Source organism: Perissodus microlepis, chromosome 13 (assembly GCF_051167445.1).
Source record: "Perissodus microlepis isolate ML-2025 ecotype Zambia chromosome 13, ASM5116744v1, whole genome shotgun sequence".
In the NCBI taxonomy this organism is placed as follows: Eukaryota; Metazoa; Chordata; class Actinopteri; order Cichliformes; family Cichlidae; genus Perissodus; species Perissodus microlepis.
The window spans coordinates 3,641,682-3,668,232 of record NC_140473.1 but is presented as its reverse complement, the minus strand read 5'-3'; the positions used below and the strand labels follow the sequence as shown (position 1 = coordinate 3,668,232).

The 26,551-nt window shown below is 39.9% G+C and overlaps 1 protein-coding gene across 13 annotated transcripts in view; it reads right to left on the bottom strand.

Annotated features, from left to right (window-relative positions):
• The window catches only part of LOC146374509 (uncharacterized), a 462,267-nt gene that overhangs the window by 266,023 nt on the left and 169,693 nt on the right, over nucleotides 1-26,551 (bottom strand). For all 13 annotated transcript variants that reach the window (XM_084949001.1, XM_084948998.1, XM_084949000.1 and 10 more), the window contains 2 exons: nucleotides 25,803-25,961; nucleotides 24,300-24,361 (listed from right to left, as the gene is read on the bottom strand). In XM_084949001.1, coding sequence (XP_084805127.1) covers nucleotides 24,300-24,361; nucleotides 25,803-25,961 — 221 coding nt within the window. The remainder of the gene's footprint in view (nucleotides 1-24,299; nucleotides 24,362-25,802; nucleotides 25,962-26,551) is intronic.

The following is a 26,551-nucleotide window of genomic DNA, read 5'->3' as shown; positions in this document are numbered from 1 at the left end:
CTATTCATTCACACACTGGTGCAAGCAAACCACAGTTGTACCCCCAGCTGCCCTGGGGCAGACTGACAGAAGCGAGGCTGCCATATCGCGCCATCGCGCCTACTAGCCAACACCAGTAGGTGGTAGGTTAAAGTGCCCAAGGACACAACGACCAGGACAGAGAAAGCTGGGGTATCGAACCGGCAACCATCCGGTTACAGATGAGCTTCCCAACCCCCTGAACCACGGTCGCTTTAAGAACTTTAAAGACTTTAAGAAGTTGTTAGGAATAGCTCTCCAAGCTTCTTGAAGGATATTCAAAGCTCTTCTTTGGATGTTGGCAGCTTTTTGTTCTGTCCTCTGTCAAGATGATCCCACATCGAGGTCTGGGCTCTGGGAAGGCCAATCCATGACTTCCCCATTGTGTTTTTTTTTTTTTTAGCTTTAAAGGGTCAGTGAGGTTTGGATAAACTTTTTCCTTTAATAAATCAAATCATTTACAAACTCATTTTTGTATTTACTTTGTTTATCTTTGTGTAAAATTACAATTTTGTTTGATGCTGTGAATCATGTAAATGTGATAAACATGCAAAAAAGAAAGTGGGTACACTCTTTGTCACAGCATTGCATGGCAGGTTTTGAGCCAATAGCTCTTTGGCTAAATAACCTTTTCACCTTGTTGCAAAAATATACTTTTATGTCTGTCAAACTGTTTTTTTCCCCCCACAGATTCAACTAAAGAAATTGGAACAAAATGTGTGTTTTTGTAACAGGCTTCTAGTAAAAAAGTAAAACTTTGAAAGACCTTCAGAAATGCCTGGGGAACGAGATTACTACTAGCTACTAACTACACTGCTACATCTGGCCAATAATCAACCATCTGAACTTTTGTACTGTACATCGAACCTTGTTACCTCTTGGGAATTCTGAATATTGTGTGTCCAACATGTTAATCAAAATATAGCTTTAGATATCTTTTCTTTAACTCTGAAACAGTGTTGATCTTCAGAAAAGTAATCCGTTTTAATCAGCGTAATATATACGGTGAAGAAGTGTACAATCAGACATCCCAAGATATTTCTAGAGGTTTACTCAACACCACTGTCCTTTGGGGTGACCCAGTGACATCATATATTCCCTTATTAAAACTGCTCTGCTCTGACTTTAGTGCAAACACTACATAAACAGCCTAATCACCGCCGCCGTGGACGCAAGTGTAGCTGTAGGGCTCGCATCATCGCACACACAGACAGAGACCATCATGTACTGTAATCATACCACTGTACCATATTCATATTACAAACACACACAGTGATGTGCGATGATAAACCACATGCCACAGACAGGGAGGGAGGATCAATGAGCTTAATAGAAAGTGACATAAAACAATACCAGATGGCCAATCAGCACTCAGCAGAAGTTGAATGATACCATGAGAAACAAGCAGCACAGCGTTGTCCTCATTTTTGCTTTATAGTATTAGCTCTCATTGGTCATGGCATTTAAAAACCAAACATCTAAAATCTATAAATGTCTAACTGAACCTATCCCAGCCATTCACTGTCTTTCAGTGGCCTATTGCTACTCTTATCACATGTGTAGAGGCAAGCTATAGTTCAATCTGACTGGAAAAAAAAAAACACAGTACTTATATACTTTTAAAACCACATCATAAAATGTTCATCTGTTAAAAACTTGCAGGAATTATTCATAACACACTGTCTCACCTCTATTAGGTTAAAATTCGGGAAGTCAAAGTTTAAATTTTTTGTTAAATTTTTTACACTGGTATCTAGAAAAATCTAGAAAAACTCACATACTTCAAAATTTCCACCGAATTTGTCAGCCTCTCTATTCATGCAATTTCTTAACCATTTGCACCTGATCTATTTTGATTTGGAGGATAACGTAGCAAGTATGTCTTTGGTATTAAACCAGTGTATCCAGAGTGCACAGAGAATAGGGAGGACACGCAAACTCAATCCAGACACTGAGAAACACAGAATTTTATGATTACATGACAGCATGTCAGTTCAGACCAGTAAGCAACCAACTCATGTATTGCTGCTATGCTACAGTTACATTTTAGACTGGATAATACAGACTTTGAAAACAATCTTATTGTGAACATAACTGTTTCCCAAATACCAACAATGTCATAACAAAATTAAGTCAAAATGAAAGTTACAATTAAATATAGTTGTGCTAAATACAGTTTTCATTCTGAACTCCATTAACAAGTTCTGTTAAATCTCAACACTAGCTGGATAAATGTATGAAGTAATGCAGCGCTAACACATTAACGAGCATCATTTTAATGAGATTAAAGCTGACAGCACTAGTATAAAGTCATCGTCATGGACATCAAGAACTGGATCAGAACCAGATCTAAACTTGCATACTTACTTTGGTGTAAGTTGAGTGGAGGAGAATGGATAGACGGACGGATGAAGTTCTTTCTTCAGACAACTGTTGGACAACTATGTAAGTAGTTGTACAAGTTTTATGATTACTTAATTGTTACCATTAGAAAATTCACAACTTGTTGAACATTTGCCTTATTCTAAAGATATCAGCCACTCGACGCCGAGCTTTAGATTGACACAGCAAAGCCTCTTCACTGTTGTATTGTAGTGTAGCCTCTCGTGGTATATTCCTGAAATATACAGTGAAAAGTGAAGGAGATGACATATGATAAGAGCTGTGAGACAGGTCTAAATTTGTGGCATTGAAGTTTAGACTTGTGAGCCAGCTGAACGCCCCGCCAACAGCCAAAGTTTTTGGGGTAAAGATGTTTTATAAATGCTTTCTAGAAGATCCCTCTTCAGCTGTCAATGTTATCAACCTTACATTTGCTTTCTGCAATTTCTCTTTTGTTCCCGTCATGCACCGACAGCAAACCTCTGGAAATGAGTGGGGATTCATTGCCCTTTTAGAAATTCTGACAAACAACTACTCAGCCTTACAGAGGAGCCCAGCTACGGCCTGTTGAGTAAAGCAACTTCATAGCCATTATAATGTGGATACGCCATTCATTTTAGAGGCAAGTATGTTTGCTTGCCGCCGTCTTTCTCTCTGTCAGTCCCCCTCTCTCTTCTCTCTCTTTCAGCCCCCTCATGTCAGTGAGGTTCACATCATCCTCGTTAAGCGTTTGTCTCCAGTCTAACTCACAGATGATTATTCATTTAGCCGCCTTAGACAGCTCCCGTCAGCTACAAGGACTCCGCTCATCCACCAAGGGACAAATCAACACTCGTTTTTTTTTTTTTTTTTTTTCTCGTTCTCCTCCTCCTCCTTAGTTCTTTCTCCACTTCCCGTCTCTCTCCTGGGCTATTACACTGAGTGTTATGTTTACTATAACCCGCATGCTTGTTAATTATAAATCACTGGGTCCTCTTACGTTCTATTAATTGGTACCTCCTCTCTCAGTCTATGCAGGAGCACTGGCAAATAAATTCAGGTAAGGCTTCATTAAGTGGCACTCTCACAACAGATCTTGACACACGCTACGGAGGCAATAAAACAAGGCTGTTTGGAGGGGTGGAAGGTTTTCAACAACTGTAATCAGTGTTTTACAGTAGTCGGTGGCACAATCTGCAAAGTGCCAGGCCTGCTACTCCCTGTAGGACCAAGAAAAGGAGTCAGCACCGGAGAAAGCAACGAACTGCGATACAGCCGTGGCACGGTTTGACTTGAGTTCATCTGACCATTTTCAAAAGAATGCGCAAGAGTACTTTGTCAGTCATCAAAGGCAGTTCATCAAAGCCACCAACTTATTTCTGATGCAGCTGTTGTTTGACCTAGAAAGGTGTTGGAGAGTATTCAAAGTTTAATGACAGAGGGGAATTTATGCCATATTGATGCTAAATATTAAATATGAGCGTCTTTTGCGTAGGGCAAACTTTAAAGTAATACTGATGCAAGACTCTTCCAGTGCTTTTGTTTGTTTGTTTGTTTGTTTGTTTCATCATTACAATATTGAGCATGTTCAGGTTATCCAGAATCATTTTATGGTGGTTGTGCTAACCTTGTCTCTGAATGACTAAATCACAAAGTTTATTTGGCATAAACCAGGCAAGTGGTGAACGACCTAGGGTTAAGGTTAGAATGCATTTTCTGTCATGACCTACAAAGATAGAAACTAGGAGATGTTACCTTTCAAATCAAATATTTTAATTCAGCTTAACCTTAGAGTTTTTCTGTTAGAAACTTTACATTTAGGTATTGCAAAGAAGAAGAAAAAGGTAAATGCAAAACTAACCAAAATCCCCAACACTGAACTTGTCACTAGATGGACGTTAAAGCTCCTTTTCCATTTTAGCTACTAGTCATTATAGCAACATGGCCAGGCATCCCATGACGTAATTAGTGTGCGACAAGAAAGCTACAACCACGGTGGACGTCGAGGCGACGATATACCTGCTACTTGGTCCGTAGCTTTTTGTCAGACTCCGTTTTCAAAAATGGCAGTTTTGACGTAACAAGACGCTCGTATGACTCATCAAGTGACACCACCGACAACGTCACATTTTAGTAGCTGCTTGGATTGCTTTGCAACCCTGCTGAACAGGTACTATTTTTGTACCTGGTACCAGGTACTATGATCTAATGGAAAAATTAAATACCATAGTGAGTTGATCTGAGTTGGTACTAATGGAAAAGGGGCTTAAGAGATTAATTAGCAAGCCGATCAATTACTACATCATTTATTAACGATATTAAAAAGAGGATAAGATGCATAATGATCTTTCAGATTTTGCGCTGCGTGTTACCTGATTGATTGATCTATCACACCATACATTCAATATTCTGTAGTAATTTATTAGAACGGCACATTCAATATCAAGGGACATAGGTGAACAAAAATGAACATCCATTTTTCAATGCCCCGCTATTTCCACGGCATTGAATAATGTTTTGTCAAAGCCATCATTATCTCACATTTACGCACAAGGTGTCCTTTTACTGTGCTGCATGATGCGCCAAGCTCTGGCAATAGTGAGATCCACCTGGCACAACTAGTCATTTTTGCAGGGGTCAAGGGTGTGTGAGGTCAGGTTTAACCCTAAACCGTCTTTCCCTATTCCTGACCAAAAACACTTTTTAGTGCCTAAGCTAACCAGGTAGTTTAGTGCTTAAATTAAATAGTAAATGGACTGTCTCTTATGTAGCCAATTTCTAATCTATTTAAAGTCAAGTTTGACTTGACTTCAACTTGACTGACTAGCCCTTTCCTAATCTACTTGAGCACTCAAATTAACTTTAACAGAAGTATGTAAAGCTAATGACAGGACACCTTCACCTGCAAAAACAGTAAGTTGTTATTTATTGTTCTGGAACTTGAGCTGAGCAGGAATCCACTGTCTAGATCAACAGGAGAAACCCTGAGCAGGGGGCCTATTGGGCGATCGTGGTTCAAGAGCAGTTCGTCTTGTAATCGGAAGGTTGCCAGTTCGAGCCCCGGCTCCGACAGTCTCGGTCGTTGTGTCCTTGGGCAAGACACTTCACCCGTTGCCTACTGGTGGTGGCGCCAGTGTCCGGTAGCCTCGCCTCTGTCAGTGCGCACCAGGGCAGCTGTGGCTACAATGTAGCTTGCCATCACCAGTGTGTGAATGTAGTGTAAAGCGCTTTGGGGTCCTTAGGGACTAAGTAAAGTGCTGTACAAATACAGGCCATTTACCGATTTTTTCAATCCAGATATGAGCCAGAATGAGAGATAATGTTTTTTGGGGCAGTTTTTGACTTGTTGACTCAATAAGTAAATTTTCATTCAAGTGTGTGAGCATCTGATCCTGGTATCCAGTTCTTGTAATACATCCACAAACCTGCCACTCTTCAACCGTAAGCCTGCTTCAGGCCAACTGTGACATTCCATACTAAAAGAAATGTCAGACGACTACGTACAACGATGCCTGATTGTGGTGTTTACTTTGATTATAAGAAACAAAATAACAAATCGTGTGTAATCACCTGTAGTTTTGAACTTGTAATTTGACAAAATATTTTCCAGACTGGATAATTCATGCAGAAATGCAAAGAGTCAGACGTGCACGGAAGCACAAAGAGACAAAGCGGTCTCAGAGATGGAGCAACTGAGGGTTTGCTCATGGACCTGAAATGACTGGGTACAGTATCACGCCAGAGAGCTCCATTAGAGATAATTGGATGGATTTCATATTAATATATGCTCTGTCATTTAGCATTGCACACAGGCTTAACCTCTGCGAGGGATTTCATCCCCTGCCAAGTCCTGCAATCATACACTTCACACTGATCATAATGGTTGGAATACTGTTCCAAAGCAGGCAGAATGTTAAAGAAGTGTTGGGAAAAAAAAAACTGGAAAAAAGGGAAAAAAACATGTTTCTTTTAATACCTTTTGCACTGACTTATTTAATCTTCTAAATTTAATTGCAGCATTGTTGTTACATTTCAAAGACACTGGTGTACAGGTGGACACATTGACATCTCACTGCTGCCTCTGATCTACAAAGTCATTTTTCCTCTGAAATTTTATTTAACATATATTCTTATATAACATTTATTTAAGTGAATATATGTTATATATGACCTAATAAAGATTAATAATATTATAAGCTGGTATTATTAGCTTTTAACAATTGTTACTTAATATACTGTTTCATAATGTTAATAAAATCTTTGCGGTTCTTATTAGCTTTTTTAAATCAATGTAAAGTTCAGCTATCTGCCCATTATGTCTTTGCTAAACTTTGTCGAGCTTATTTTTTTTATTAGGATTGACATGAATTAACAGCTTTTTGCAGCATGCAGATCTAAAGTGGGAACATTGCTTTATTACAGTTAATAAATATTATCTGTTCTGTCACAGCTCCCTCATCTAGAATTAATGGTTATTAACAAGTAATTTTTTATGAGAGCTTAAGCAAGTCTAATCATATTATAAATGTTTTTCAGAGTCAATGTTGGTGCATGAAAATATGTAGGAGAAGGTTTGCATGATGGACGGTCATGTTGAGAATCTGCAGGATTTTTTTTCTTGTTTTATCTTCTCTTTTTGACCACATCAGTTGATGGTAGTGGATTTGTTGGTTTTGGTCTCACACACACACACACACACACACACACACACACACACACACACACACACACACACACACACACACAAACACAAAAGTACTGAAAGTGGAAAATGTTAACTTTAAAATAAAGTCTCATACATTTATTTTGAGCATTGCAAACACATTTTTATTTGAGTGGAGCAAATAATAGGTAAAAACTTTGTTAATAAAAAATGAATAAATAAATAAATCCAACCCAAATCCTCTCTCTACCTCCAGTCCCAGGTGGATCTGGAAATTAAAAATAATTGACAAAGGACAACAAAACTGAAAAAAAAAGAATTTAAAAGATAAATTTAATAATTCAGTAGATTTGTCAAATGCTAGTGTTTTTCTCTGAGTTTAAAGTCAAACATTAACACTTTTGATTTCTTTTCCACATTCACAGTAATCAAAACCAATTCCTATTTCCACTAGAATCCACTAGACGGTTCTTTTGTCACACTGAAATGCCACGCAGTAACAAAACTACCTAAGTGATTATGCAAATGTGGGCTAGTAATTTAAACTGTCTGTGATAAAGATATCTTCCTCCTATGGGCATTTATGAGGAAAAAAACACACAAAGTTTAAGCCAAGATTTATTTGGGTGGAAAAGAGAATGTTTCTTTGATCATGGCTTGAGTGTCAGGGTTAATTACACAGGTTGCAGAGGCTAATGCTTAATCCTATTTCTAGCCTTTTTAGCATCTACCCTCACCAACAGCAACACCTGCTTAGAACAGCATTTCAACTCAGTGACACCCCACAAAATGTCTCCAGTACACCGGGAAGTCAGCAGTGGCTCTCCCTAAATTGGCAGGGGCAAAAGAGGCCGGAACAGTAATAGGAAGATCCTCTTCAAAAAGCCCCTTCACCTTTTTTTCCCTCTCACTCTCCCTCTTCCTCCTCCTGTTTTGCTCATCAGAGAGAAATCTCTTTCAACTAGCCGAGAAGGTTTTGGACAACTGTGCAGTCTGACATAATTATCAGTGGCTTGGCTTTAATCACACTCTCCTCGGACTCCTCAGCGCACATTATCTGACACCAAACACAGACGCTCTTCTGCCTGAAACAGGCCAATTTAGCCTCCTAATGCCACTCAGAAAGCCAGCCGTCACAGACAACTAGAGATGGACAGAGAAAAAGCAGCAGAAAGTGAGAGCGAGGGAGAGGCGAGGCGTAATTATGCACCATATTTTGGCTTTGTTGTTTCCTCCCCCCCCCCTCCCGTTATGCTTTTTTTTTTATTCCTTTACTTTGCGCACTTTTAATAAGTCTGAAAAAGTGTCAGTTTGATTCAAGTCTAACAAAGCTGTGGATGATTTATGTCAAAAGGTTGCAGCAGAAAAAAAAGGAGTTAGGCAAGATTTGAGAGACAGTTTCAAGGTAGCAAAGCTTCAATTAACCCGAGTTGCCTGTATAGGATATCATTTGAATGACTGCTGAATTAATAAGTGCTTTTTGAAAATCTCTTGAAATGTGTTCTTGAGATACATCAAATGTAATCAAAGGAAATTAAATTCTTGTACCTGGCTTAGGATAATTTGAGGTCTTTTCAAATCCATGTTGAAGCTCATCAGAACTTGAGCTTCGTACATGAGCTGGAACCGGCTATAATTGTTGTGGAATTTTGCCTTGTTTTGCTTCACAATTACTTACAAGTCTGTAAGTGGCAATTTGGCGACTCTCAGAACTGTGTTTTGGCTCATGATTTGCATGTAGAAGTGAAAATTAGTGGCCACATCCCCATGAACACTTCCAACCATGATTCTAAAAATAAAAAGGGACCTTCGGCAATGCTTAAACCACAGCTCTAAGAGATGATAATATTTGTTCTGGCTGTCCCTTCTCCATACTCAAATGGGTCAGAGAAAAGAAGGAGTGGGTGGTGGAGTTGTGGGTGGAGCGAAGGGAGATAACTTCAAAGTGATAGAGAGAGAGAGAGAAAGATCACAAACAGTAGCACTTGCTAATGTGTTCCCAGGATGCAGCCATTCCAACCAGACCCCTGGACCTTTGATACCGTCTTTGACAGAACATCCTGCAGAAGAAAAAAAATGAGCCATCACGAGCTATCAGCAGGACGCCGCGCTCTCTTTGGGTAATAGGCAGTGAGCCCGGACAGGGTCGTATTGCTCTTCAACCTCTGAGATACTGAGAAGACGCTTTTGCTTGCACGGCAGATTTTACATAATAGCAATGTTGTAAAATAATATCAAAGAGTGGAAATCTGGGATGCGACACACAAGAATGAACAAACTGTGATCATGACAATTTGGTATTGATGAGTGACAATGCCATTAACATGGCAGTATCTTACAAAGAATTACTTAAGTTACATCAGTTTTCTACCACTCAGCATATCAGAGCTGCTTCAGGGGACAGAAGCAAGGTACACCATGGACAGGTCGCCAGTCTATCAGAGATAATGCACACAATTTAGAATTGCTAATTAGCATCGAATATACAGAAAGGACCCATACAGGCACAGGGAGAACGTGCAAGAAAAGCCCAAGTGGATTTGAACTGAGACCTTTTTGCTGTGAGGAAGAAATACCACCCACATTAAATAGCATTTCGTTAAACGATTAAATTAATCTTTGATATTTTATTAAAATACAACAACAGTTAACTTTGGGTTCAGCTTTTATTACAAAGCCATCCCTCCCTAACTCTGAGAAAGTAGGAAAGGTGCAGTCCTGTGAATCCAAAGAGTTGTGTTTTATTTTTACCAAAAAATAAACTGTTTTTTGGTATGTATTTTTTGTCAGAAAAATTATTCGGCAGTACAGCTTTTCAGTTAAAAGCTGGAATTTCTATAAAAGGCTGGATGCTAACAGACCCCAAACCCTGACCCTGCATTGGTTCTGACCTGGTGGATATTGAAAGGGTAAAATAAGAATGTTTAAACTCATTTACTGGATTGTGTGCAGTTTCAGCTGTTGCCTAAACTACTTAAACAGATTTTCTTATCCTGTTTCACACTAGTTACTGGGAACATTCCTAAGTACTACTCACACAACACAGAGAAACTGATTAACAATCTGAGTCTATAAGTGGAAGAAAACGGTACTTTGACAGACAGTTGGCATTTGGAATTACAAATATGTTTAAGTGTTTTAAAAAAGTCAGATGCAAAAACACTTTATTTTAGGATAAACACCCTTAAAGTGATTCACACAATTTCATGAGGAATCTAGAGGACCTAGAGATGCTGCACTTGTTTTAAGTTACCCACAGCAGTACATCTGTAGGTTAGAAACTGAGGAAGAAAATGTAAGCAAAAGAAAATGCAAGCCATGAAAACAAAGGAAGATGTGCTCAAGTGAGAAAGGGTAAGAGATCATTTTTCCACCCAAATGCAGTGGCAGCAGTGACCGCTCTGCCAGCTTGTGCCACATCAGTTTGAGGAGGTCAAGGCATCCCCTGGCAGGCTGCGTCTGGCCTGGTCTCACCACAAGAGGAGTACTGGTCCAGGGCCAAACCTCCAGGCCTGCCGCCTGCTCTCCCAGTAGAGGAACCCACACTTCACTTGCTTTTCACTGGGGGCAAGTCAGGGAACCGCTGGGGCGTGGGCTTCCAGCTCCAGAGCTGCACCCCTTCAAACCAACAGGAAGTGCAGGAGGTGACCCGGACCAGCTCTAACTGTCAACTAGCCAGCCAGAGCACAGGAAAAAGAGAGGTGACAGAGGCCAGGAGGGGAGAGGAGAGGAGAGGGGAGGAGAAGTCAGTGAGGAGAGGAGAAAGATGACAAGAGGTTAGGTGTGAGCTACCCAGGGAGACGTTTGTCCAGCAGCCTTACAGTATGAAGCAGCTCTACTGAGTCGGATGTTCTTACAGTTATCAGTGCAGCCTGCACTTGAGCACAAAGATACAAGAATTTCCCAAAGATCTACAAGTTAAACATTTAAAACTACATTTACAAAAAATGCTTAAAGTGCCAGTTGTTATTATTCCTGCTTAAATCTACTTAACAAAAGGTATTCCTGCTAACTCCTTGTTTAAGTCACGTCTTCTCTTTTAATATTGTCTATACTGTTCTGGAATGCACTGCACAGAAATATACTTAGCTTACTGTCTGTGTGCGTCTTGCTAAAGTCACAACACACAGCAGGGCACAATTATTCATGATTCACGGTCAGTATTATGGGACATGCCACTGGATGGCGCTGTTTCTTTTGGGGTACCTCTGAGAGCGCAAAGGATGATGGGGATCTACAGGGACATTCACGGAAGTGCTAGCTTGCATTGGTGTAATGTAGGTGTGCAATGCCATTTTTTTGCTGCGTGGTCTGTTTTAAACGCAAGATGTGGAACAGTTAAGGCGACTGACTTCGCCGTTCATCTCAGAAGGATTCTGTATTCTGTTTTCTGCTGGATTAATGCACTGTATGTGTTTGAGTTCACACTTGTATTATAATATCTCCGTGGGTAAGAGGTAAAATGTACCTTTGGTAACTGTTTAAATTTGGCTCTGTATTTTAGCAGGAGAAGCCACTACAGTTATTTTTGCATTGCTAAGTTTGTTTTGTTTCTGGATGGGTTTATATCAGTCACAAATTGACGCTAGACATCTTTGAGTTCCAGACGCTGATAAAGTTGGGAAAATAACCTGCAGTAGCAGTGGGTTACCAGTGCACAAAGCTGTTGCTGGATAAGAACTGTCTGTAACGATTTTATTTCCTTATTTTCACAACCTTTTTATTTTCTTCTGAGCGTTTACTTTATCATTCAGATTAAAAGAACCTCAAAGATAATCTGTGTTCTGGGCTGGTTAATTTAGCCAGGCTACAGTTGTGACAATAATGTAGCTAGTAATCAAAGTTTTGTTTATGTCATGGGCTGTGGCTTTTTGTCATTATTAATTTTATGTGATGCTTTCTGTACTCCAGTTAAGTCTATACCTCTTTTATTTTGGTCCTCTTTTGTCTCGTGTGCCTTGTTGTTGCTTTGACTTCCTTTGTTAGTGTTTTACTTTGTTTTAGCTGTGTTTTGTTACCCTGGTGTTTCCACCTTCCTTTATTACCTCGTTTGTGTGGATAGTCTTACCCTTTGCTCTTTGTCTAAGCTTCTATTACCAACCCCTGTAGTAGTTGGTGTTAACCCCTTGCAATATACGTCTTTTAGTTTGAATTCACGAGATACTGGCATATATGCTTGAAACACAAATAATTTAATCATTTAAAGTAAGGCTTCCAGTCCTACCACCTTTATGGGTCCCCTTAATCCTTTTTAGTATATCCAATAGGTTGGTCAACCATAAACAAGTGTAAAAATTTACAGTTTTGGAAGATCGTTGATGTTTCTATAAAAGTTGGTGCCTTCCTCCTGACAACCACAGAAACCTCCTAGTAACCAAAGCAAATGCAAAAGGAAGTGTATAGTTCTTGTGAGTTGGTCATGTAACACACACTTTTCCCTGATGATTGGTCGTTGCCACAGGGGTCACTGACCGGTCTCTGAGGCATTAGCAATCAATTTCATAGCAACTGCCAGTCACCACATGCAACCAGTTGGGGAATGCCCACTTTTCCTTAGCCATTGGTAGTTTCCAGATTGTTGCCAACTTGTGTATAGGCCTGTGTGAATGGTGCTGTCTTTGCAGGCAAGAGAGAAGGGAGTCAAGCACGTTCTGCTACTATATGTATTATGCCATCATATGCCATCATAAAGAAGACCTTTGATTTAATAATCAGGCACCCTTGCTGTCCCCGTCAATATAGCTGTGATATTAGATTAAAGATATTTTGTAAGTCTGGTGCTGCTACATAGTGTTTGTCCACTTTGTGTTCTAATTGCCAGCTTAGCTGGTGAATATCAGAGTAGTGGTCACTGTTTTATCAGCATTTCTGAATCTCTTGTTCCTGTGAGCTAGTATCCAGTTCCTATGTGTGTAGTCTACATTTTGCATTTTCAAGATGATTATTATTTCATACAAACAAATATTTTATAACAACACATAACTATTAACTAATGTACATTTTACGCCATATGTCACGATATGTTATACAAATCCTTTTGACACAAATACTCATGGTTCTACCCTTAGGGTTATTCTATGATTACAATTTCATTGTACAATGAAATTGTAATCCACACAACGCCTGTCATAGGAAACATCCTCACATGTTTATATAATTTCTGGCCAAGAAATTTTTGTTTGTTGCCTGATGTTCATGTTTCTTCAGATATGGTAGAAACCCAGTTAGCAAACTAGTATCTTTCCAATTTTAAATTCTTATTTGGTCTGAAGGAGGCATTTGATGTCCAGTCCTTTGTCTGATTATTCAGAATATATTTAATATAGAAATAAGATACATTATTGAAGGATATCTGAGGCTAAATGATCATTGTTGTTAGCACTAACAACACATATTGTCATACATAATGTAAAAATACAAGCATCATGTAAAGGAACACACTTTATATTGCATGGGATGAAAGAGCTTGAATAAGAAGTCCGTTAGCGTCAACATTTACGTCTTAATTTTCTGTTGAGATCACTCAGCAGAAGTTATAAATAAAAGAAAGAATATTTTAGGCAATATTACTCATCAGCAAGGACATAAGCTGCACAACAAAGCCTCTTGGTAGCAGGTGCGAATATGTGTGTCTGTGGAGAGCGTTTCACAGGGTGAAAGAGAAAATGTGTGTGTTGCTGTCTGCATAATATGCTTGAGTGTGTTTATTTGTACACTGTGTGCGTAGATGTCCATGAGACGGATGTGCGTGTGAGCGTGCAGCTCCCAGCGCCCGGCGGTGGTGGCCCGTTATTGAGCCTTTGAGAGGCAAAGAGGCTGATAAATTCAAACTCTTTGTGTAATTGTCTTTCGCATCTGAATACAAATCCCCACTGCTTATGATTCATCATATTTATTTTTTTATTTCCTCCGGCAACATCTTTTATTAGTTGTGCACTCAGCGGCGAGATTTAATTTCTGCAGGAGGGGACAACAGCGTCGGCTTGATGATTATTATTGAGAATGTGATACTACAGAGGCTGAAATAAAATCTATAGTGCATTAAAGTGACAGATTAGGAGGGGCGGAGGGTTCATTTACAAGTGTTAAGACATCAGTGGCTAATGCCCTGCAACGCCAAATAGCAATCCACCCTGGTCATTGCTTTGCAGGAGTGTGTTTGAGGAGAACAGCATGAGAGAGCGTATGAAGGGTGTGGGTGCATGCACGCGTGCGTGTGGGTGTGCATCTGTGTGTCTGCTTGCAGAAGGAGTGAGTGTGTATGTTATGCTCAACAGGGAGCCTCTAGTGGAGATATCTGAGCATTGCTTGAAGGAAGGGAGACTGTGCAAGTCACAGAGAGATAAGAGCTGGCCCAAGATCTTAAAATTACTCAACAACATCAAACAGTGGAAATATATCCCCTGCTGCCTAAATACTCGGCTTGTTTTAAGGAAAACATGCTGTTGTGGAATATCAATGACATGATGAGCTCTGGTTGTGTTTTTTTGTTTTTGTTTTTGTTTGTTTTTTTTTGGGGGGGGGGGGTTCGAGTAACATTTACACATAAGGAGAGTTGACAAATACCAGCAAGGTTTTTAACTATTGTAACTTGGTCCCCAATGATGATTATTGCTGAACATTACAAAACTATAGCAACCACTCAATTTCCTTTATGTCTAAAAGCTCCCATTCAATCTGGAAGAAAAAAAACAATGCATCACAATTACTTGCTCTAATCAGACTGTTTATGTGTATTTGTAGTTTTTTGTTTGTTTGTGTTATATGTTTGCAAGTCACAGTGGTGTGCAGATGACCATATCCATCTCTTTGTGATTTAATTCCTGCTTCCAGAAGGATGATGCAAAATGTTAAAAACGTCAAACAATGGCAAAGTATTTTTTCAAACATCACATTGGATGAATAAAGAAAATGACAGAGAAAGGAGGACAGATGGAGCAAAGTTCGTGAATCAGGAAATAAGGGCAGCTGTGAAGAGGAGTGGAATGAGACAGATGAGATGCCTGTGGAGATGTCTAGGAGAGAGGGCAGTGGACTTTTTCACCACTATTTTGAGCTCAGGTTTGAGTATTCATAGACTTATAATGTTTTCAGACAACACTGTAATCTATAGTGAGAGTAGAGAGCATGGATGTGTTTGTGGATGGTAGTCTGGGAAGGTGGAGGGATGCACTAGAGAGAAGAGGAATGAAAGTCAGTACACAGTACATTTATGTGATTGAGAGGGAGACAGGTGGAAAGGCGAATATGTAAGGAGTAGAGAGATTTATTAAAATTTTGCAGAATGGATTGAAAATCAGTACAACAGAGAGACTGCTCAGGTTGAGCCATCTGGAGACAAAGTTAGAGAGGGGAGACCTGTTCAGAGGAGGGGTAGTGGATATACTGGACAAAGGATGGTAAAGATGGAGCTGCCAGGAGCAAAAGAGGAAGACTTCAGAGGAAGTTTGTGGATGTTTTTGAAGGAGTACATGCACAGGATGAGATGGAGGTGATCCCTAAAGGGGCAACTGAAAGAAGAAGAACAACATCACAATGAGTTCACTGTACTCAAATGAATTCGACCATCACCAGATCTCAATCCAATAGAGCAGCATGCTATCATATGTCCAACCCTTATTAGACAGCATGCCATCTGCAGTCGTCCACTTATATATGCAAATGTATCAAAGTTTAAATCCACCCAAATTAACTGGGCTCTGAAACCTGTTTCAGAGAAAGTTGGTTTGTTAATTGTTATACTCTGAGAGACTGCTAGAAAAAAAAAGTACAAAACACCCAGTAAGCAAATACAATCTATTGCTGAGACTGAGTATAAGAGGACTGATGTGGACAGAGGTGGCTGGAAAAAATGCTGTGTTTCACTTTTAGCAGCACTGGCTGTCCCAGCTTTTGGCTCTGTCAGTGTGGACAGCCGTGCCAAAACAATCCAGAAACTGTTCCAAAGCTCAGCACTTCTCTACACAGGTAGTACTTACATTATCATAGTGACATCACAACAACTATCACTGCATCTTCATTCAAATGTTGCTGAGATTTAACAGAAAATGACAACATTTTTTGAGCATACACAATAAATGATCACAGTTTAAACACTAATTTTAAGATTAATGATTAATTGCACCAGAAAAGTCTTTTGTGATCAAACCAAAGCAAATGAAACCAAAACTAACTACCTGCATGCCAAGATAGAATGGACAATGGATACTCTGGACTCCTTGATAACTTTTACCACTTCTGGCATTTTTTTATGTCATTTACTGAAATTAATAGCACAGTAACTGTTGCCTGTATGAAGAGTCACCTGCTGACATCTTTCTGAGACTTCTTTTACTTCTAAATGGAAGATAGAACTATCATCATTTCTACAAAAAAGAAAGAAAAATGTCACTGCAATTCATTCTCAAACATTGGTGTTTGAAGCTGGTTGAGAATGATGACAATGGACAGTCGTGAACCATCTGCATGCGCATCCTCAGTAAATGACTGAATAACAATGGAGACACAAGAAGAGGAAGATGAAATTAGCTCTAATGATATAATGGCTGCTCTCTTTAGAGCTGACATGTTGAGTCACTCTGCGACCGGTCAAGTCGCATCGATTTTCATCAGGGGTAGAAACCTGATCTACACTCGGTCCTCTTTAACCAACTTGTCTCTCTCTCAGATGCCCCCAGATATTTATGTCTACTGTCTGATTCTGCCAAGTGGGGGCTTAATCAGATCCAGAATGAACACCATCAGTATTCAAGCCAGCTGCTGGGAAGAAAAAAGAGATAAAGTGAGCTAAGACACTGAGCAGGAGAGTAGACGAGGACCGAGCGACAAAAAACATGGAGGGCAGAGGCACATGATAAAGCCACAACAGAATGTGTTAGAGCACTGATGAGGGATGAAAAGCCACATGACTTCAAATGGTTTCTGAAAGTGAAAGAAGGTTTGGAAAGAAGTGTATTGTGTCACTAAAAACATTTCTTTGAGTGTCTGGTTACCTGCCGAGGCTTCATCTCTCAAGAAAAAAACAAAAAAAGGGAAAGGGGCAGCTTACCTGGGTCCAGTTACACTAATTACTATTTATTCAGTTGTTAAGGCCACTTTAAGTGCACATATGATCGTGGATGCTGCCTAGCATTATGGAGTGTTTCGCTAATAGAATCAAATAATTTTTCATTTAAAATCATTTTTTAGGATAAATATCACAATAAATTTGAAATATACACACATAAGAAAGACTTCCAAATAAGATCTCAGATTTTAGTCCCTAATGTGTGTTCTTTTCTAAATCAGATGCTTTAAAATAAAAAAAACAACTTTGCAGCACAGAGTTCTGATTATCAACAAGGAGTCTTCAGGTGACACAATAAAAGTCAGTCAGTGTGTTTTTCTCTTCTACATTTGGCACATGTCAAATCCTAGAGACAAAGGTCAGAATTCTAATAACTCTAACAAGCTGAATTTCACTTACCTACCAATAAGATGTGTGCAGACAAATTTTCCTCCACCATGTGATATCTGCCTGTGCAACTAAAAAAACATTAAAACTGTCAAGGTATCACTTTTAACATGTTTGAAAATTAGAGGACATGAACTTCCTGCTTCAGCCCTTTCTCTCATTTTCCCCCTTCACCGCGACCGTTCGGCTGCCACCCGATCTGCAGTCATCCGCAGTGTAATTGTGCGATCTGATTGTGATTTCTTCACCATGTTTCGCTGTGCTGCACTCTCCCAGTGAACCTTCACTGATCCGTATCAAATCTGCAGGTCAGCTGGGCTCTCAGAGATCTCCCCTGCCTTAAAGTTGTGTTACACAAATGTGCTGGATACATATTTCAGTTAATTAGATGCACACAGGATGGGTGTAGGTACAAGAGTGGAGATGGGGCTACAAAACATTTATCACAGGGCTACTTCCATCAGTGCATATTGGGATTACAAATATTGGTATGCTTTACATCTAATTTTCCATCCTTTCCTGCCCAAAACCACACACACGGCAGAGCAGTGTTACAGGCAGAGTGAGCTTCTATTATGTGGAGCCCACAGTGCATTAACAGCAGCAGCAGGCGTCGGCTCTCACATCTGATCACACTAAATCAGACAAATGTGGACGAGAGGTGAAGGGAGAGAGGGGAGGGAGGGGGGAGGTGGTGGAGGGGTGGTCTGGAGGGATCTGCGAGGGATGAGCTGACTGTCAATGTCTAAGCGTGACACGTATGCCCGTTGCAGGAACCAAACAAAAGTGAGACACACACAAAAACACGCGCGACGCAAACTCTGTTGCTAGACATCAACACCAAGTTCACATGTCACATGCCAGGGGCGTCTGCTTAGCATATTGCAGTCAACACCTCATCTCAATTACTTCTAGCGGGTAAATATATAAATAAAAGGAGAGCCGACATAATCAGAAATCAGTATGTGAGCCCCCGCCGTCCCCAAAGACCTAAGCTCCTCAGATCTTCTTTGTCATTTCTGTGGCTGGGAAACCAGTGGGCCTGTGGAGGTCACAGAGCTCAGGCCTCATCAGCAGGGCTAATTTGATTGTGGCGGAACAATGGCTGGCGTAGCTGAGCCTGGCACTGGCCTGCTGACGAGGTGCATATTAATGCGTCGTGGATGCTGGGGCAGCTTTGCCCTGCACAGGAAGGGCATACTAAGGGTACTGAGGACTCGGGGCGTTAAATACTCCTGCCAACGCTGCTGCAAGGGTTCAATTCTGTGTTTTGTTAACTTGGGAAAAAAACAAATTTCTGTTTTACTTACTTGTAAAACTAATTTTATTTTAACAATGTCTTAATCAAGGGTTAAAGCTAGCCAGAATGATCATGAACAGTGTTCTAGCCATTTACCCCCCGATCCCTGTCATGCAAACTAAGCGGGGCAGCCATTAAAGGACTTGTTTTTGCAAAGGTGCAAGGTAATTTCAAATACATTTCCAGCATGGCTCATTACAGGTTGCCAGCTCTAAAGCTTTTGGCATGTGACACACACTCCTTCAGTGTTGCATTCTTTTGCTGATCAAAAGAATCTTGGGACAAACAACTGTTGCTATCCCATCGATTAAAACATTTAGTCAAAACACAAAATTGAGTTTCCATGCTTGAGTCTGGTTTGACAAAAAAGTAACAGAAGCAAAACTTGTGGTTGTTTCTTCCAGCTGTTTAACTTTATTAAATACCATCAGTTCACAGAAGCCATATGCAAGTCTTTATAGTGACAGGGTTGCATCTATTTACACATTGCAGCTGAGGCTCTTCTAGTTATCTGATTATCACAACTCATACAAAGCTGCCTACAGTTGGTCCATTATAAACCGTTATGCAACCCATCTCGGCCCCAGCACATCCTTATCTCATTTCATTAATACCTGCTCTGTTGTGTACTGGGGGCCTTGCTGCCACTCTTCCCGACTCCTGGCTTTCTATGTAAACACAGGGAAGAGCAGAGATGTCCCAGACCAGAACTACATTAACATATATTTCCATCTGCAATCATTTATATCATCCTTTCAACCATTGTGGTTCTGACTGAACACAAGTATAATCTAAGATTCTACACATTTAGGTTTTAAAGTGGACTGGCGAACAGATCGGTAAATATTACTGAGCGATGTCCAGCTTGTGCGAAGGTAAAGGAGCATTATTTACTTTAGCCTTTTTTTTTGTTACAGTTTTTTTAGCTCTATTTGTGGGATGTGACTGTCATTTTGGCGTTGGTCATGGAGCCGGATGTATATAGTGGGTTTCTTTAGCCCTTTAAGACCTACCATAGAACCAAGTCCGCCAGAGCTTATAGTATATTTTTACATGCTGTGGAGCCATTTTTTTGGAGCATTTCAAGTTGCTATACATCAATACAACCATTATAGCCCAAATTTTAATAATATGTCTGCATTAAGTGCATAGTAATTACATAAATTGCAAAAAAGTGCAATAAACTACAAAAAAATTTAAAATCGTTTTTGATTTTTTAACATATATTTCTAGTTAGAGAAATTTAAGAGGTTTATCCCTCAAAACTGTAAATACAAAAAAGTTGCACAAACTAGTTTCCCACCAAAGGAAATTTATTTTAAGTGTCTTCATAGTTTTATTTTTGAGATACACCAATTTTCATATACTGCAGCAAAAACGAAAAAATATATTATAGTGCAAATTTGCAAAATAACAGCATATGCATCAAAATAAAATATTTCCAGCAGTGCAATATGAGTCCTCAGCATCCCAGAAACGACACAGAAAGTCATAAAGTCAAATATAACTTTTAAAAACACAAGTATAGGCTCATAAGGCCACGATAGTAAAAAAAACTACATTTCCGCAAAATGACGTCACTTCCGGTTTCGGGCAGGTCATGCCGGACATGTGATAGTTCACGCTGATGGACGTAGGAAGTGTTACAAACAGCTGATCAGATCGGTAAAGCGTGTTTCTGGAATATTATGTTTTTGTTGCTTTAAGTGCTTTTTATGCAGTTTTTGCAAAGCTATATGTGGAAGGAAACTGTGACTGAGGACAAGCTGATGGCATAAGATGTAAGTACAACTCCTCGGGTTTCATATGCAAAAAAAATTATTGCGCTAGCTTACATGGTTGCAGTGCTACCGGGATTTAAAAATAGTTACGCAAAATGGTGCGTGTCCGCTCCGACCGGCTTTAAAGGGTTAAAAAGAGCATGGCAGCACAGTTCAGGCTTGCAAAGCTTCATCTGAACGATTCAAGACTTCTGGAATAATGTGCTTTGGACAAACAAGGCCACAGGACCTAGGCACCTTAAAGTCACTGAGTCAACCATGAATTCTTCTGTATACAAAAGTATTCTAGAGTCAGATGTTAGGCCATCTGTCTCACAGCTAAAGCCTTGCCAAAAGTTTGTCATACTACAGGACAGTGATTCCAGCTGTACAACCGAATGAATAAAAAAGAAAAGAAACAAGGTTCCAAAGTTCACACCTCGTAATGATTGAAATAATGATGCAGGACCTTTAGCATGCACGAATTAAAAGGTAAGGTAACACAGTATTATGAAGAACAGTTGGCCAAAATTCACCCAAAACAAAGCAAGAGACTCAAAAAGTCCTACAGAAAATCATTACTCCAAATTAATGCTGCTACAGCCAACTGAATCATGAGGTGTACCACACAGAATTCACACTTCCCTCAAGCAAAATCCAGGTTATTCCTAAGTGTATGTTTAGTAGTGGATAAAGCCTATACTAAGGGCTGGATCAGGTGCAATAGGCCTAGGCTGCTACAGTCTTGTCATGATGCACTGAGTGTTCCTTCTTCATACATCTCTTTAATCTCTGTGTTTATACACCACTCTGGATTAAATCATAAGTTATTGTTATTTAGCTCATTATTTAGTTATTATTAATCTCTGACTCTACTACACAGGGTTTGTTGGTCCTGTCTTCCTCCCCTCACCCCCAACCAGTCAAGGCAGATGGTTGCCCCTCCCTGAGCCTGGTTCTCCTGGTTTTCTTCCTGTTAAAAGGAAGTTTTTCCTTCTCACTGCTGCCAAATGCTTGTTCCTAGGTGGGTTGTCCAATTGTTGGAGTATTCTGTCTATTACTGTAGGGTCTTTACCTTATAACATAAAGCACCTTGAGGTAACTATTGTTGTGATTTGGCGCTATACAAATAAAACGGAATTGATCCAAACTGAATAATTTCTATTGTTAGCAAGAAACCAAAAAGACAACACATAAATAAAACAGGTTGCAAACTACCAGAGGGTTCTTTAAAGGGAATCACATTACTGCCGATGCTGCATTTAACTTATATTAGTCCAATTAAATAAACTCCAAAAGCGCAATTAACTGTGCTCACTGTCCACCACATCCATCGGTGGGCAGGCATGAACAAAACCCAGCACTGCATCTTCTCCTGAGATGTGAGCATACTAATGGCTAGTGTAGCTTAGCATAACCCCTTAGTCCCACACTGAGGCATACTAATGTCGTTGAAGCCAATCGCGTCCCTGCCTCACTAAAGAGCATACTAATTACCAAGGCTGCCCTTCTTTGTGACCTTGGCAGGTCACTTAGCAGTGTGATCAGTCCCTGACTCCTAATAAAGACACTTTAACAGGGTGAGCCACGAGGGCAGAGAGCTTTTTTACTCCACGCTCTCCCTCACTCACTTTCAATTCAGTTTAATGGTGCGGTTTTAGTTTGAGAGCAGCATGGTATAAGGTGGTGAAAAAACCAAGCCATTTAATTTAGCAAAACGAACACTAGTAGAAAAGAACCAAATGATTTCTAATTCATAGCCAAAAACTTGATTCTTTGCATCCATTTTGACACATCATTCCATGATAACCACAGGTGTAATTAATGTCATTATTAAAGCCCTGGTACATCCTTGGTACAATGGAATCGCTAAAAACACCATTGTATCGATTACACCTGTGTTTACTCTGCGAAGATCTGTTCAAATTGCTGTTGTGATCAAGAGTCTACTTATTTAACCTTTCATTAACTTTAAACCCTGCTTTGTATAGAAACTAATGGTGTACCAAAATACCCATGAACACATAAACATTTGCTGAAGTATTTCTAGAAAATCGAAAATCAAATCAAAAACAATTTGCTTTAAAAGCATAAAGAGCTGTGAAAAGGGATTCTCTGGTCAAATTCATCATCCAGTCATCAATTATGGAAGTTGTCCAGGTCCTTAAGCAGTAGAAAAAGCTCCAGATCATCACTCTACCACCACTATGTTGGACTGTTGATATGTTAGTTTAATGAAATGTTATGTTAGTTCTATGGCAGATGGGTACAAACCTTCCAAAAAGTTCCAACTTTGGTCTCATCAGTTGACAGAACATTTTCCCAAAAGTCTTGGCGATCACCGAGATGTTTTGGGGCAACAGTAAGATGAGCTTTTTCTCTCAGAATCAGAATCAGAAGACTTTATTTATCCCCAAGGGGCAATTAACAAACAACAGAGCAGCATAACAAAGATAAGGACAATAAGAACAGGCAATAAGAGTGAAATAATAAATACACAGAATATACAGCATATACAGTTTTGTTATTCTTGAATTATGAACACTGAATATAACTGAGGCACAGAAGAATTGGAGAATTGGCCATTGATCAGTGGTCTTTGATCAGTGGGTTTTGGTCAGTGGTTGTTGATCAATGGTCATGAGAATTTGCATAATTAAGAATAAGGAACTGACCTCCCAGCCCATTGTTCCTTCAGTGGGCTGGTTTCAGTCATTATGCAAATGTACTGTTTATAAGATTTGGGGAAACCTGCAGTCAGCTGAGACTGAAGAAGTCACTTGGATGAGTGACGAAACGTTGCTCCCACAAAACGCTACGTCCAGATGAACAGAATCAACTTTTTGGAGAAGAATTGGAGTTGTTTAGATGTTGCGGGCTCTTTTGTGACCTCCTGGATGAGTTATCAGTGCATTCTTGGAGTAATTTTGGTAGCCCAGTGACTTCTAGATTTCTTCATTTGGCAGTAATGGCTCTCACCTTGGTTCACTGAAAGCCTTGAAAATGGCTTCTAGACCGACACGTGTTAATAACTTTGTTTCTCGGCTGTTTCTTTAGATTTTAACCCAATGCTCTGTGGGGTTTTTTTTGTTGTTGTTGTTGTTTTTAGATCTTTTACCCTACTTCACTTTTTTTAGAAAGCTTCTATTTAAGTAATTTCTTGATTCAACAGGTCTGGCAATAAGCAGGTCCAATTTATCTATGATTTAATTACTTCAAATTAAATTACTTTTTCACACGAGTTCACACGAGGTTGGGATATGTTTTTCCCTTTAAGAACTGAATCATTATTTAAGAACTGCATTTTGTATTTTACTTGTGTTGTCTTTGTGAACTATTAAAAATTGTTTGATGATCTGAAACATGGAAATGTGATAAATGTGCAAAAAAAATCAGGAAGGAGGTAAATACTTTTCCATAGTACTGTATGTAAGAACTAGAAAAGGTTTTGTAGTTCTTTTTTTAAGATGTACTGTACATTTGTGATGAAAGTGATGAAAGTATGCATTTTAAATAGGTGTGAAGTTAGATGTGCACTTGAATGATCTCATATGCTATTCATGGGCAGAAACACCTGGCTGACTTCTGAGAATTGATGGAAAGACACCAGTAGCTCAGAAATATTACTCTTCACAGCGGCAGCGAACAGCAACAGCAGAGGAGTGCACATGACAAACCTTAAGGCAGATGGGCTAAAGCAGCAGAAGACCTCTCCTGTCAGTCAAGAAGAAAAGCCTGACTCACCAAAAGCTCACCAAAACTGGACAGTTGATGGCTGGTCTGATGGACTGCCATTTCCGCTGAGACTGGAGGGGCAGAAACTGGTGTCAGTGTTAATAATGTGGGTAGCTTTCTAAGGTGGTGGTGTGGAAAATATTTTTCTTGGAAAAATTTGGGACTCTTGGTGTATTTGGCTCTACATCTGCAGTTTTTTATGTGCTTCACGCAGGTCTAGTTTAGCCACATCACTTTAGTCTCTACTTCATACAGGCCCTCATCAAGCCCAGGTCATGACATCTGGCCCTTGTCTGGCATACAGATCATTGGTTTGTGCCACTGCGTATCGTTACTAACTATGTGAATTCTCCCATGACTACATTGTATTTTAATGGCAGTATACAGAATTAAAATGAAAAAATAAAAAAAACATTTCTGGAAGAGGAAAGGAAAGCCACCTTAATTGGTGGTCTCTATTAATATTTTCCTTCAGTAGGCCTACGTTATATTTTGTTAATAATTCCAGAACAGAGTCTGCCATGTGTAGTGCAGACCGGGGCAGTGGTACGAAAAAGAGTCAAATGAGAGACAGAAAAGCTCCATAAGTTACAAAAAGAAATCGTATAATTACACATGGTCAGAGCTATTAATAGCACCAGTATTCATAACATGAATAAAAAGGGTTTTTTATTCATTATTAGGGCAGTACAACTACCTTATTTTATTTGCTATTAATATCAGTTCCTTTTGTGTTTGTGAATTAACTATATTAAACTTGGATAAATTCATTTTTATTTATATAGCACCAAGCCAAAACAACAGCTGCCTCAAGGTGCTTTATATTGTAAGGTAAAAAACATACAATAGTTGACCAAAACAATCAGACAGCCCCCACTCGGCAACAGTGGGAAGGAAAAACTTTTAACAGGAAGAAAGCTCTGGTAGAACCAGGCTCAGGGAGAGGCAGCTATCTGCTGTGACCAGCTGGTGGTGAGGGAAGAGAGACAGATCTGCACATTTGCTTCAAGTTCTTTCTTTTGAAATCTCTCTGTGTGAAAAGGGAATTCACATAAACTGGGCATACGCTTTACTAAAAGGTGTGGCTATGAGAGACCTGCAGAAATTATGTAATAGAATCATGTCAACATAATACAAAATATTCCATGGAACGCACAAGTGTTCGTTAACTTGTGCAATGATTTTTGAAACAGTTCATGAGTAAGCAGCATAACTGCTAATAGGTTTTTTCTCTGCATGTGCATTGTGTTTTTTCCCCACTGTACTGTACATTTGTTGACTCGCATCCTGTGTTTGATACTTTAAAAAGAAGCATCAAACATTTCCACATTTTCCTTCTCTCCTTCTACGTTCACACGGACACACAGTTTTCTGTCCCTCTGCCTTGATCCTTCTCCATTTCCATCTGTCCCTCTCTGTCTCTCTCCCCCACCCCTTCCATCCATCCTTCTCTCTAGTGGCGCTGGACACACAGGTAGTGAAGCAGCAGGCGGTGTGGTGCTGGATAATTACCTAGTGTTTGGAGCGCCACAGGAGCCTGGGCCATCCGGGGAGAGGAGGAGGGGGGACAGCGGCAAGCCTGGCTGTATTTATAATGCACTCCGCTAACAGTACACTCCAACACTTTGCCAGTGGAAATGCAGGCCCAAATAAATGGGCTTTTGTTGCCACCTGAAAAGGAAACGTAAGAAGATGCACTTTTCATCTGCCTCTTTACCCCTCATTTTTCATGCTGCTGACTCTCAGCCATACCCACCCCCCCCACTCCTGCTGTTTCTCCCTTCATTTACCTGCAAATTCCGCCCTCAGACAGTTTTACACAAGACAATTTTACACAAGAAAACATAGTGTAGAGATGCTTATGACTGGGGTTAAGTTTGTTTGTTTGTTTGCCTGAATGGTGCTGAGGCTTTGTGCACACCATGGGAAATATGATCCATAGCTGTCAAGAAAAGCAGATGAGGTGATGAACAAATACTCATAAAAATGCACACAAACACACACACACACACAAAAACACACACAAAAAAAACTGGAAAACCTGGCAATCTGAATATGACCAAACAAATCCCAAGAAAAAGGCATTTTGTTTGGTGCTTATCAGCCAAATGAATAATGGAGCCTTCTAACTAGATTCATAGTGAAACCACAATGCACCTGACCCACTGAAGTGGAGTGGAGTGGGCAAGCGCAGCACCAGCAGCAGCATCCGGTTGGCCAGTTGTCCAGACTCCATTAGCCTAGAAGAGCCATCAGTGAGG